We start from the raw sequence: 13,893 nt of genomic DNA, 5'->3' as shown, positions 1-13,893 counted from the left end.
CCTGGCCCGCCGGGCCGTGGTTGCCCCGCGCGCGCGGCCGATGGGGTGGGGATGAGCCACTGAGGCAGCCCATCTCTCTCGCTCTGGAATCGGGACACTTGGAGAGGGGGCGACCCTGCCCCTCTCCCCCCAAGGCCTCAGCCCACCCCCTGGAAGCGCCCGTGGGCCGCCGTGCCCAGGAGAGGGCGGCAGAGGCTGCGCGCGGGGCGGCAGGGCCACGCGGGACCCGGAGATTTTGCTGCAGGGGCTGGGGCGAGCCACGAAGCGGGAGGTGAGGTCTGCAGGGGTCCCTCAGGTCAGGGCAGCGCCTGTCGTCCTCGGGGACTGTAACACAAGCAAACAGGGCAAGGCTCTCCCGGGGTTCTAGGGCCTGTGACTCCAAAAAGGTAGGAGCCGCTGGTCTGATCTGACCCCACACGCATTCATGCCCAGTTTACAGACGAGGAAAACTGCGGCCGGAGATGGTGCAGCTTGCCCGAACTCCCTCGCCTGAGTCAGGGCTGGAACCAGCTCCTCAGCTCTTTGCCCTTCGCCATTCAGCATTTATGCACCCAATCTTGACTAAAACCTTCTGGCAGGTCTTGGGAAACGGAGAGAGACCTCATCTCTACAAAAAAAAAAAAAAAAAAATCAGAAAATTAGCCAGGCGTGGTAGCGTGCACTTGTAATCCCAGCTACTTGGGAGGCTGAGGCAGAAGGATAGCCCGAGCTTAAGGAAGTCAAGGCTGTGGTGAACTGTGATCCTGCCACTGCCTCCAGCCATGGTGACAGAAAGACCCTGGCTTGAACAAAAAAATTAAAAAAAAAAAGAGGGGACCAATCTGGGAAAAAATAAAGTTGGATTCACAGTTTACATCTTAGAAGAAATTCCAGCTGGACTCACGATTTAAATGTTAAAAAAAGAAAGAAAGAAAATAGCCTGGCTCAGTGGCTCAGCCTGTAATCCTGCCCCTTGGGAGGCTGAGGTGAGTGGATTGCCTGAGCCCGTGGGTTCGAGACCCGCCTGGAAGGTGAGACTTCATCTTTACAATAAATTAAAAAAATCAGCCAGGCATGGTAGCGCATGCCTGTAATTCCAGCTACTCGGAAGGTTGAGGTGGAAGGATCGCCGGAGCCCAGCAGGTCGAGGCTGCGGTGGCCGGGAGCATCTTTACCAGGCCACTGTACCCGACCCAACATTTACAATTTATGTCTTTTTATTTATTTATTTATGTGTTTGTTTATTTATTGAGTTAGGATCTCACTGTGTCGCCAAGGCTGAGTGCACAATCATAGCTCACTGCAGCCTTGATCTCCCTGGCTCAGGCAGTCATCTACCTCAGCTTCTCAAGTAGCTGGGACGACAGGCATAGGCCACTAGGCCTGGTTAATTTTTTTATTTTTGTAGAGATGAGATCTTGCTATGTTGCCCCGGCTGGTCTTGAACTCCTGGGCTCAAGCAGTCCTTCTGCCTTGGCCTTCCAAAGTGCTGAGAATACAGGCATCAGCCACTGTGCCTGGCCATATTTTTTATTTTATTTATTTACTTATTTATTTGAGACAGAGTTGTACTCTGCCACCCAGACTGGAGTGCATTGGTATGATCATAGCTCATTACAGCTTCAAACTTCTGAGCTCAAGTGATCCTCCCACTTCAGCCTCCCAAGTAGCTAGGACTACAGGCATGTGCCACCACACCTAGCTAATGTTTTAAAATTTTTGTAAACATAGGGTTGTACCATGTTGCCCAGACTGGTATAATTTACATCTCAAAGGCTATTTCCATTTATAGAAAAAAAAATTATGTGTCAGACACTAAAGACAGTGAAAAAATTGGCCTAAGACAGTACACAAATAAAAAAATAAATAACTCTTAAACATATGAAAAGATGCTTGAGCTCACTCAAAAGAAAAATAAATACAAATTAAAAATTCATGAAGAGACAATTTTCCACTTACCAGTTTGGCAAAGATAAAAAATCTGGTATGGCTGGGCATGGTGGCTCATGCCTGTAACCCCAGCACTTTGGGAGTCTGAGGCCAGAGGATTGCTTGAGCCCGAGAGTTCAAGACCAGCCTGGGCAACATAGTGAGACCTTGTCTCTACAATAAATCAAACAAGTTGCCAAGTTGTCAGGTGTGGTAGCGCATGCCTGCCTAGTTGGAAGGCTGAGGCGGAAGGATCGCTGGAGCCCAGTAGGTCAAGGCTGCAGTGGCTGGGAGCATGCCACTGCCCTCCAGCCTGGGCAACAGAGACTCCAACTCCAAAAAAAGAAAAAAGATACATATTTCTCCATACCAATTGTCCAATACAAATAGGCATTCAACAATTCAATTCCATCCTGTCACTAACTCCTGGTGTTAGCATGGAACACACAGGTTATGGATTCAGTTTCTCAGGCTGACCCCATTTCAGATGTCAGCCACGACTGGGGTGCCCAGGTGACCCACACTTCTGCCTGGCTGACTACAAATTCAGGGTTCCTCACAATCCCCCCTTGGGCTTGAGAATGCAGTAAAAGACTCACAAAACTGAGGAAAGTGTTTTACTTCCTATAATATTACAAGGCTTTACTCTGTTACCCAAGCTGGAGTGCAGTGGCACAGCTGTGGTTCACTGGAGCCTCAGACTCCTGGATACAAGCAATCCTCCTGCCTCAGCCTTCCATATCACTGCACTCAGCGTTTTTATTTTTATTTTTTTGAGTTGGAGTCTCACTGTCACCCAGACTGGAGTGCAGTGGCATGCTCACGGCCACCGCAGCCTCGACCTGGGCTCAGGCGATCCTTCCGCCTCAGCCTTCCAGGTAGTTGGACCCACAGGCATGCACCACCGTGCCCGGCTAATTTTTTTATTTATTGTAGATATGAGATCTTGCCAAGTTGCCCAGGCTGGTCTCAAACCCCCAGGCTCAGGACATCCTCTCGCCTCTGTCTCCTACATTCTGGCATTACAGGTGTGAGTCACTGTGCCTGGCTGCAAAAGACATTTCTATCACTCAGAAAATTCCAAGTGTTTTAGGAACTCTGTGTCAGGAACTGAATCTATATATAAAATTTTTTAAATCATACCACATTTGTTTATGTATATTTAGAGTCTTTCTCTACAAGGACATAAACTGTTGTTTCAGGGCAGGGAACCTGGCTAAAGTCAGGGGTAGGAGGGTGACTCCCAGTTTAAAATGCACATGTGAATAGATCACCTATTGGACAAACAAATTAAAAATATGTTTTAGTCCTTGCCTTGGCAATCTTCAGGTTTTCTTTTCTTTTCTTTTTGAGTTGGAGTCTTGCTCTGTCACGCAGGCTGGAGTGCAGTGGCATGCTCCCGGCCACTACAGCCTCGACCTCCTGGGCCCAGGCGATCCTTCTGCCTCAACCTTCCAAGTAGCTGGAAATACAGGTGCGTGCCACCACACCTGGCCAATTTTCTGATTTATTGTAGAGACAAGGTACCACCAAGTTGCTCAGGCTGGTCTCAAACCCGGGAGCTCAGGCAATCCTCTCACCTCGGCCTCCCAAAGGGCTGGGTTAGAGGTGTGAGCCACCATGCCCGGCAGCCTTCCTTATGTCTGTCCAGACTCCCTCAGCTGTCTCCATCTTTACCCCCCAAACACCCTCCTTGGGAGCCTTTCTGTAGATAGCGGTTCCCTCTACTGCAGCAGTCCCCAACTTTTGTGACATCAAGGACCAGTTTCGTGGAAGACAATTTTTCCATGTACCCAGCAGGGAGGGATGGTTTCGGGATGATTCAGGTGCATAACATTTATTGTGCACTTTATTTCTATGATTATTACATTGTAACATATAATGAAATAATTATACAACTCACCATAAAAATAAAAGAGATGCGGATGGAAGTAGTAAATAAAATAATAGGCAGGCCACACACAGAATAAAATAAGTGTTGGATTCTGACCTAAAGCCTGCCACCAGACGCAGCTGTGCAATTGAAATGCATCAACTCACTCGCCCCTCACCGATTGGGTGTTGATATGAGTCTGCAAGCAATTGATTTATGATGGTCTCTGTGCAGCCAAACCTGTACAGTTCGTCTGTATCTGCAGCCACTCCCCAGTGCTGGCATCACGGCCTCAGCTCCACCTCAGATTGTCAGGCATTGTTGTGAGCGAGTAAGGGAGAAGAAGCTACACCAGCAAGCTGAGTTTAATTAATTATGAATTTATTAGCACGTGGGTCAAGAGTAGGAACGAAAACTCTTGGCAAATGGGTCCAGTTTGTGACAAGCTTTTATAGGTAAAATTTACAGCATTGGCTACGTAGTAACTTAATGACCATAGCAACTATTAACTCACAACATGGCCACCAAAATGGGAACTTTGATTGTTAGGGAGCTTTGATTAATTTCATGTCCTAGGTATAACCAGTGCCCAGGAAATTCCTGGAGTTCTGCCATTAAGATATAGTTTAAGGTAGTTACATAGAGACAAGGAAGAAGAATCATTACACAATGGAGTTACCTTGGCTAGGTCACTCACAGAATATAATAACAAACTATGAAAATGTAACAATGGGGTTTTGCAAAGCATAACATTTTATTTCAGTTAACAAAGCATACAATCACATGGAACTTATGGCTAAGGAGTTTTGTAACAGTCAGCAGGAAACGGTCAGTACGACCTGCCCAAAGGAGACAAAACTGGGGCTCTGCGGTCATGGGAACATTACTATAATCACACGTGGGCATTGATTCTTAGGTCAGGTGGGTAACTAAGATGAAAGTTTTAAACAAAATGGAGTAAGCTGGTTAATATTATTATTTTGCTAGCAATTTGATTTTATTAACTGATTTAGCTTATTTCGGCATTAGATTCTCATAAGGAGCATGTATGTAACCTAGATTCCTCACTTGGGCAGTTCACAATAGGGTTCACGTTCCTATGAGAATCTAATGTTGCTAATCTGACAGGAGGCAGGGCTCAGGTGGTAATGCAAGCGATGGGGCGTTGCTGAAAATACAGATAAAGTTTCACACACTCACCTGACATTCATCTCCTTCTGTGTTCCCAGTTCCTAACAAGCCTAATGATACCAATCCATGGCCTGGGGGGTGTGGACCCCTGCTCTACTGGAATACTCAAGGCTCACATTGATTCAGGCCAACACTGTTCTTTTTTTTATTATTTATTTATTTATTTATTTATTTATTTATTTTTTTTTTTTTTTTGAGAGTTGAAGTCTCACTCTGTCGCCCAGGCTGGAGGGCAGTGGCACGCTCACGGCCACTGCAGCCTCGACCTGCTGGGCTCCGGAGATCCTTTCGCCTCAGCCTTCCAAGCAGCTGGAACTATAGGCACGGGCCATCACGCCTGGCCAATTTTTTTGATTTATTGTAGAGATGAGGTCTCACCAAGTTGACCAGGCTGGTCTCGAACCTGTGGGCTCAAGCAGTCCTCTCATCTCGGGCTCCCAAAGTGCTGGGATTACAGGCTTGAACCACCATGCCTGGCCGCCAACACTGTTCTAAACCCTTCCTTGAGGTTAACCCATTCAAATCTCACAACGCTTATTTTGTAATTTGTTTTACTTAACTTATTTTTGAGTCTGAGTCTCACTTTGTCGCCCAGGCTGGAGTGCAGTGGCACGATCATGGCTCACCGCAGCCTTGACTTCCTGAGCTTAGACGATCCTCCCGCCTCAGCCTCACAAGTTACTGAGACTACAGGTGTGTACCACCATACCCAGTTAATTTGAAAAAAAAAATTTTTTATAGGGATGAGGTCTTGCTGTGTTGCCCAGGCTAGTCTAAAATTCCTGACCTCAGGTGATCTTCCTGCCTCGGCCTCCCAAAGTACTGTGATTACAGGTGTGAGCCACCATGCCCGGCTGCCCAGTTGGTATAATACTCACTTTACAGATGAGACAGTGGGGGCACAGGGAGATTGCATTCCATGCCAAGGTCACTCAGGATTCTAGAACTTGAACTTAAACTATCTGACTCCAAAGGCCAAGCTCTGATCACTACTCCAGTCTATCTTCCCATGAATATCTAGGACCAGTTCAAATGTACTTCTTCTGGGAAACCTTCCTGACTCCTTTAACAAGAAATTTACTCTGGAACTCTCATTATGTCTTTTTTTTTTTTTTGAGTTGGGAGTCTCACTCTGTCACCCAGGCTGGAGTGCAGTGGCACGCTCACAGCCACCTCAGCCTTGACCTGTCGGGCTCAGGTGATCCTTCCGCCTCAGCCCCCTGAGTACCTAGAATTAGCACACTCCACCATCCATGGCTAATTTTTTTATTTACTGTAGGCACGAGGTCTCACCAAGTTGCCCTAGCTGGTCTTGATCCCCGAGGCTCAAGCAATCCTCTCACCTCAGCCTCCCAAAGTGCTGGGATGACACGTTTGAGCCATCACACCTGGCCTCACTGTCTTTTTTTGGGAAGAGAGGGTTGTATAATAATAATTACATTATATTTGATTGCAGCCCAGGGAAGGGATCAAGTTTTATTCCTAAATAGACCTAACCCCAAGGGCATTTCTAGACTGAATATAGAGTCATTTCCCATTTGAGTGCGTGTGGTTTCTTTTTTAAGTTGGAGTCTTACTCAAGCTGGAGTGCAGTGGCATGCTCACAGCCACCGCAGCCTCCTCCTGCTGGGCTTAGGTGATCCTTCCACCTCAGCCTTCCAAGTAGCTGGAACTACAGGCACATGCCACCACATCTGGCTAATTTTTAAATTTTTATTATAGAGACAAGGTCCCACCATGTTACGCAGACTGCTCTCGAACCCCTGGTCTCAGGCAATCCTCTCGCCTCGGCCTCCCAAAGTGCTGGGATGACAGGCTTGAGCTACCTCGCCCAGCCAGGCCCTCCTCTGAGGGATGCCTGTATGCCATCTCATTTAATCCCATTTTTTTTTTTTTTGAGTTGGAGTCTCACTCTGTTGCCGACTGGAGTGCAGTGGCCGCTCCCAGCCACCACAGCCTCGACCTGCTGGGCTCTGGCGATCCTTCTGCCTCAGCCTTCCAAGTAGCCGGAACTACAGGCGTGTGCTACCACACCTGGCTGATTTTTTGATTTATTGTAGAGATGAGGTCTCGCTGCCCAGGCGGGTCTCGAACCCGCAGGCTCAGGCAATCCACTCACCTCAGCTTCCCAAAGGCGCGGGATTACAGGCTGAGCCACCAAGCCCGGCATCCCATCTTCGCTGCATGGATCTCATGATCCATAGACAATTGATGCTAGAGAGCTGTTACAGAGCCTGTGCTGACACCCCCATTCCCCTCACCCCTAATCCCTTCCACCCTCCCCCTGCCCCAACCCCCATCAAAGAGACAGCCAGAACCTAAACACAACTGGTGTCTTGTGGACATGAATTTATTAGAGGGGGCCAGGGCCGAGTGAGTACAAGTTGCAGCGTGGAAAGAAGGAGCCAGCCTGAGGCCCACGAGATGCAAGGCCCGGGTGGGACGCAGCCGGTGAAGCATGGGCCGGCTGACCGCTATTCACAATGTCAGTGCCCAGGATGTGGTGGGGGTCTTGGGAAGACTGGGACTTAAAAAAAAAAAAAAGGGGAAAGTTGCTGAGGCCACACAGCCAAGGGGGCGGAGCTTGGGCCCCAGACCTCGTGCCCCTCCCTCCCATGCCATTGGTCCCCACTCTTGCCTCCCCCGAGCCCCCCAGCTCCTGCTCCCAACTCACTGCGGAAGGGGTAGATGCCTGACTCCAGCTGCATCTGGGGGGGCAAGAGGACGAGGAGGTCCCCGCCCCAGGGGCTTTTGGCCTCCGAGAGACAGTTTTGGGAGCCAGGGTGATGATACTCCCAGGTGACAGAACAGTCAGACAGCACAGGCTTAGGGCGGTGGTGGCTGGGGTGCTGGGACAAGCCACAGAGGGAACAGTGGGGTGGTGAGAGGCCGGGGCCCCGGGGAAGGCGGGCAGAGACCTGAGGACAGCCTCTCTGAACCCCGCCATGGTGGGCGCGCCGCTCCCGGGCCCAGGCCCAGTGGAAGGGTTCCTTTGCCATGACCTGGAAGGAGAGAGCGCGGTAAATCAGGGCAAGAGGCCTGGCCTCCCCTCTCCCCCAGAGGCCTGCCAGCCTCACCTCTTCACAGCACTGGCGACTCACGACGGCTCGGAAGCCCATGCGTGCCCACAGCAGGTCCCTCTGGTGCAGAAACCTCCCCACCCGTAAACACCAATCTTTCCCCAGGGCCCATGGAAAGATCTCGCATTTGGCCTCCTCCAGATCCTCCTCCATGTCGTTTGCAAGGTACCTGCCACAGACACGAGGTCAGGGAGCAGAGGTCACCGCGTTTGCCCTGCCTGTCCCCTGTCCCCTGCCACACACCTCCCGGCAGATGCCTCCAGGGCCCAGCCCCGCCACTCACAGTGCCAGGAACAGGTTGCTGTGGCTGTACTCGCTAAGTTTCAGGTTGGCACGCTGGAAGTAGACCAGCACCATGGCCAGGAGATACTGCAGAGACAGGCAAAGGGTGGAGGGAGTCAGCCTCTGGGGAGGTTTGTTCGCACCTAAGGAGATTTTGGTGCTGGGACGAAAAAGCCGGTAAGATGGTGGGGAGGGGCCCACAAAAATGAGTGGCTCCTCCCACAGACCAGGGAACCCCATAAAGCAGCAGGGTTCAATCCCCCCAGTGCAACCTTACCCTCAAGGGACCCCAGCCTCCACCCCCACTGCGCTCCTCACCTTATCTGAAATCCGGAAACAGGGGTCTTTGGAGAGGAATTCCTGGACAAAAGTGTCCTCTGGGGGCACACAAGGGAAACAGGGGACCCGAGCTGCCATCGCATCCCAGAGAAGAAGCTGCAAAGCCCCAAGATGCCACTGAACCCAAAGCTGGGTCGCTTGAGGGGGAGGAGGGCAGAGGCCTCGGGTGCCTGCATGGGTAGGGCGGAATCCCACCTTTCACATCTGCTTGCATATTGGGCCCCTCCCACACCAGCCCCCCAAACTCACCCAGAAGGTTGAGGAATGCCTGGAGCTCTTGGTGCTGGCGAAAATGGAGAAAGCCATGGCCCCCACCTGGCTGGCTGCAGCCCCCCAGCTTCACAGTGGTGGGGTCTTGGGCATCACTCATCTCATAGGTGGAGGTGGGGAGGGTTGGGACAGGGTGACCTGTAGAGAGAGGGGACTGGACTTAGCGCCTACAGTCTCGGCCATCACCAGTTGGGGCAGGGGTGGTGATGAAGCCAAGAGGGTACAGGGATGGGCGTGGAGACTCAGGGCCCCAAAACAGGGCAGAGGGCACGCGTGAGGGGTGGGCCACCAGAAAAGAGTTGCCGCTGAAGGCTGCTGCACCCCAGACCAGAATAACACCAGCATCAACAGCCACTAGTGAGGACTTCCTAAGTACCTGGAGCTGTGCTAAATGCTTTAAGGGTGTTACCTTATTCCATCCTAGAAGTAGGGACTTTCAACGAAAGACCCATTTTCTTTTTCTTTTGTTTTTGAGTTGGAGTCTCACTCTGTTGCCCAGACTGAGTGCAGTGGCACACTCACGGCCACCGCAGCCTCCACCTGCTGGGCTCCGGTGATCCTTCCGCCTCAGCCTTCCGATTAGCTGGAACTACAGGCGCGCGCTACCACGCCTGGCTGATTTTTTAATTTATTGTAGCAATGAGGTCTCGCCAAGTTTCCCAGGCGGGTCTCGAACCCGCGGGCTCAGGTAATCCACTCACCTCGGCCTCCCAAAGTGCTGGGATTACAGGCTGAGCCACCGAGCCCGGCCAAAAGACTCATTTTCAAACAAGGAAACTGGAGGACTGAGGCCTCATTCCAAAACCCCAAGATTTTTACTTTTTGTAGAGACAAAGTTTCGCCGTGTTGCCCAGGCTGGTCTCGAACTCTGGTCTCAAATGGTCCTCCTGCCCTGGCCTCCCAAAGTGCTGAGATTACAGGCATAAGCCACCACGCCTGGCCTAAAACTCCAAGACTTGAATTGCTTCTCCTCCGGCACCCCCACTCCGCACCAAAACAGAGAGCTGAAAGGCCACCAACCCCCTACACCGAGAGGAAAGTGAGGCTCACAGAGAGGAATGAAATCCGACAAACACTTGGATTTAGAGCAAGCTGAAGGGAGGCCACTTCACACACTTCCAGGTACCTTCCTAGACCCACCCTCATCCCCAGAGAGATGCCAACCAAGGGGCTCAGGAGAAGGCGCGGTCCGCCACTCCGGGACCAACCTGGGCGCCTGCATCCAGGCTCCCACAAGCAGCCCAGCGTCCTCCTGCAAGAAGCCTTACCTGAGCTCCGGACGACCTACGTATGGCATGACAGCGAGCTTGGTGCCAGTGCTCTTATATAGCCAAGGGAAATGCCCGCCCTGTACAACTTCCACCAATCAGGCTCTTTCTGGGAGGGGGCGGGGCTTGGTCTTTCGTTATCTGTGAACCCAGGCACCACCCAGCTGCGGCTCCCGGGGTAAAAGTTACTCCAGGGCTTTTGAGTTGGAGTCTCACTCTGTCGACCAGACTCCGGGTGGTGTGCTCCGGGCCACCGCAGCCTCGCCCTGCTGGGCTCTGGCGATCTTTCTGCCTCTGCCTTCCAAGTAGCCAGAACTACAGGCGTGAGCCACCACACCTGGCTAATTTTCGATTTATTGTAGGTCTTGCCAAGTTGCCCAGGCGGGTCTCGAGCCTGCGGGCTCAGGAAATCCACTCCCTTCGGCCTCCCAAAGTGCTGGTATTACAGGCTGAGCCACTGAGCCCGGCCTCTCCAGGGCTTTATCATGTGTAAGGTGGTGAAGGCAAAACAGCTGGACCCCAGGGCCTGGAACTCCACAGAACCAGCAGGGAGCTAGGACCCGGATTCCCCTCCTAACAAGGTGGGAAGGTGCGAAATGAGGCCTGGTGTTTTAATTCACTTGGTAGGGCAAGGCTTCTTGGTCTCTCTGGGTCTCCTGCCTCTTGATGGGTCTTTTCAGAGTTGCTTATCTTTTTTTCGAGTCGGAGTCTCACTCCTTGCCCAGGTTGGAGTGCAGTGGCATGCTCATGGCCACCCCAGCCTCCATTAACCTTCCAAGTGGCCGAAACTACAGGCGCATGCCACCACGCCCGGCTAGTTTTTGATTTATTGTGATGAGGTCTCGCCAAGTTGCCCGAACTGGTCTTGAACCCATGGGCTCAGGCAATCCACTCACCTCGGTCTCCCAAAGTGCTGGGATGACAGGCTCGAGTCTCTTGATGTCTCTCCTGTCTGGATATCTTGGATCTCTGTGTCTCTCTGAGTCTTGAGGTCTACGCCAGTCCACATCCCATGCTTGCTGTGGTTGGCAAGGTCTTCCCTGACCCTATCAGGCCCCTGTGTGTGCGCGCACAAGTGCAAGCACGCGTGTAGTTTTCCGCCTGTGTTTTTTTGTTGGCCTCCCCAAGAGAGGAAAAGGTGAATCCAGCGGCCTCCGTAGCCAGCTTCCTAAACATTTACTGGTGCTTAATGAAGGGGCTAGAAGCAAACCAGCTCACGTGTTTCTCACGCAACCCTGTGAAATGGGTACAACTAGCAACCTCGTTTTATAAGTTTACAACATAGACTTGGGATTGTTCCAACAGAAGCCAAATAATTTCCTGCCAGCCACACAACTGGTAGATGGGGGGTTCCAGCCAGGCTCCCCGACCCCACACCCAGGCCCCACTGTGGTTGGACAAAATCTGCTGGGAGGTTTTCAGTGAAACTGAGTAAATTCCCCAAACCAGCCGTGTTTTTAACCTCGCTCAGGTAGGCAAATCGCCTTAACCCTGGGGGCGAGGGTTCCTGGCCCACATCCATCAGTAACATCCTGGGAGATCTGATACTCTCCATACTGGGGAGAATATATATATATATATATATTTTTTTTTTTTTTTTTTTTGGAAAGAATTTAGGCCAGGCGAGTTGGCTCACACCTGTAATCGCAGCACTTTGGGAGGTCAAAGCCAGAGAATGGCGTGAGACCAGTAGTGGACAAAATAGTGAGACCGTGTTCACCAAAAAAAGCAAAATTAAAAAATTAGGCGGGCATGGTGAGAGGTACTTGAGAGGCTCCTCCCAGCTACTCTAGAGGCTGAGGCGGAAGGATCGCCTGAGCCCAGGAGGTCAAGGCTGTGGTGAACTGTGATCGCGCCGCTGCACTCCAACCTGGGCAAGAGAGTGACACTCAAAAAAGAAACAAGAAAAAGAAAGATGAGAGGTGTGTGTGGGGGTGAGGGGGTGTCAGGGAGAGAGAGAGAAAGAGAAAGAAAGGGTTGATTTAGGATTTAGACTCACATAGATGTTGTTTTAAAAATATAGAAAATTGGCCGGGCATGGTGGCTCAAGTCTGTAATCCCAACACTTTGGAAGGCCGAGGTGAGAGGATTGCCTGAGCCCCAAGGGTTTGAGACCAGCCTGTGCAACTTGACAAGACCTTGTCCCTACAAAAAAAAAATTAGCCGGGCATGGTGGTGTGCATCTGTGGTTCCAGCTACTTGACTGAAGCAGAAGGATCACCTGAGCCCAGCAGGTAGAGGCTGCGGTGGCTGTGAGTATGCCATTGCACTCCATCCTGGGCAACAGAGTGAGACTCGAACTCAAAAAGAAAAAAGTATGGAAAATTTTCACATCTCGTTCCCTGGGCAACCCCCAATGTAAACATCTTTTTTTTTTGAGTCAGAGTCTCACTCTGTCACTCAGGCTGGAGTGCAGTGGCTCATGGCCACTGCAGCCTCGACCTCCTGGGCTCAGAGGATCCTTTTGCCTCAGTCTTTCAAGTAGCTGGAACTACAGGCACGCGCCACCACACCCAGCTAATTTTTTGATTTATTGTAGCAATGAGGTCTTGCCAAGTTGCCCAGGCTGGTCTTGAACCCGTAAGCTCAGGCAATCCTCTCACCTCGGCCTCCCAAAAGGCTGGGATTTTAGGTGTGAGCCACCATGCCTCGCCCAATAAAATTTTTTTTTTTTTTTTTTTTTGAGTTGGAGTCTCACTCAGTCGCCCAGACTGGAGTGCAGTGGCCGCTCCCGGCCATCGCAGCCTCAACCTGCTGGGCTCCGGTGATCCTTCCGCCTCAGCCTTCCAAGTAGCCAGAATTACAGGCATGCGCTACCACGACCGGCTGATTTTTTGATTTATTGTAGAAATGAGGTCTTGCTGCCCAGGTAGGACTTGAACCTGCGGGCTCAGGCAATCCACTCACCTCAGTCTCCCAAAGGCGTGGGATTACAGGCTGAGCCACCGAGCCCGGCTATAAAAATATTTTTAAAAAGAAGTCTTATTATGTATATACACTAACAATATTATATAATTTATGTGTGGCCTAAAACAATTCCTCTTTACTTGATGCAAACCAGGGAAGCCAAAAGATTGGACAACCCAATATAAAACATCCCATCAGATAACAAACTCCTCTATGCTATCTCTTTATGTCACATCCCCCTCCCCATCCTGGCCCCTGGCAACTATTAATCTGTTCTTCATGTCTGTAATCCTGTCATTTCAGGAACATTATATGAATGGATTCATGATACCTCAATGCCCCCTTATCTGCAGTTTTGCTTCACAGGGTTTCAGTGACCCAAGGTACAGTATAAGATATTTTGAGAGAGAGAAAGAGAGAAAAACCACATTCATATAACTTTTATCACAGCATATACTTATAATTGCTCTATTTTATTAGCTGTTGTTAATCTCTTACTGTACCTAATTTATAAATTAAACTTTATCATAGGTATGTATAAGAAAAAAAAGCATAGTATACTAGGGGGATCCCCAAAAAACAGAATTTATTTATAAAATTGGCCGGGCATGGTGGCTCACGCCTATAACCCCAGCACTTTGGGAGGCTGAGGCGAGAGCATTGCCTGAACTCAGTGGTTCGAGACCAGTCCAGGCAACTTGGAGAAATAAACCAAAAAACTAGCCAGGTGGGGTAGTTTAAAAAAAAAATTGTGTATTTATTCTTTTTTTTTTTT

General features: G+C 50.5%; 1 protein-coding gene across 1 annotated transcript in view; it reads right to left on the bottom strand.

Annotated features, from left to right (window-relative positions):
• SPDYC (speedy/RINGO cell cycle regulator family member C) overlaps positions 1–11,742 on the bottom strand; it is a 12,388-nt gene extending 646 nt beyond the window's left edge. Inside the window, exons 1-7 of the mRNA XM_008058051.1 lie at positions 11,658–11,742; positions 8,923–9,081; positions 8,653–8,711; positions 8,336–8,421; positions 8,050–8,221; positions 7,647–7,974; positions 147–278 (exon numbers count right to left, since the gene is read on the bottom strand). Coding sequence (XP_008056242.1) covers positions 147–278; positions 7,647–7,974; positions 8,050–8,221; positions 8,336–8,421; positions 8,653–8,711; positions 8,923–9,081; positions 11,658–11,742 — 1,021 coding nt within the window. The remainder of the gene's footprint in view (positions 1–146; positions 279–7,646; positions 7,975–8,049; positions 8,222–8,335; positions 8,422–8,652; positions 8,712–8,922; positions 9,082–11,657) is intronic.
• Between the last annotated feature and the right edge of the window lie 2,151 nt (positions 11,743–13,893).

This window comes from Carlito syrichta, unplaced genomic scaffold (genome assembly GCF_000164805.1).
Source record: "Carlito syrichta isolate Samal-C Ts95f unplaced genomic scaffold, Tarsius_syrichta-2.0.1 Scaffold303190, whole genome shotgun sequence".
Taxonomy (NCBI): Eukaryota; Metazoa; Chordata; class Mammalia; order Primates; family Tarsiidae; genus Carlito; species Carlito syrichta.
The sequence above is the reverse complement of the archived record's forward strand: the minus strand, read 5'-3'. Positions and strand labels throughout refer to the sequence as shown.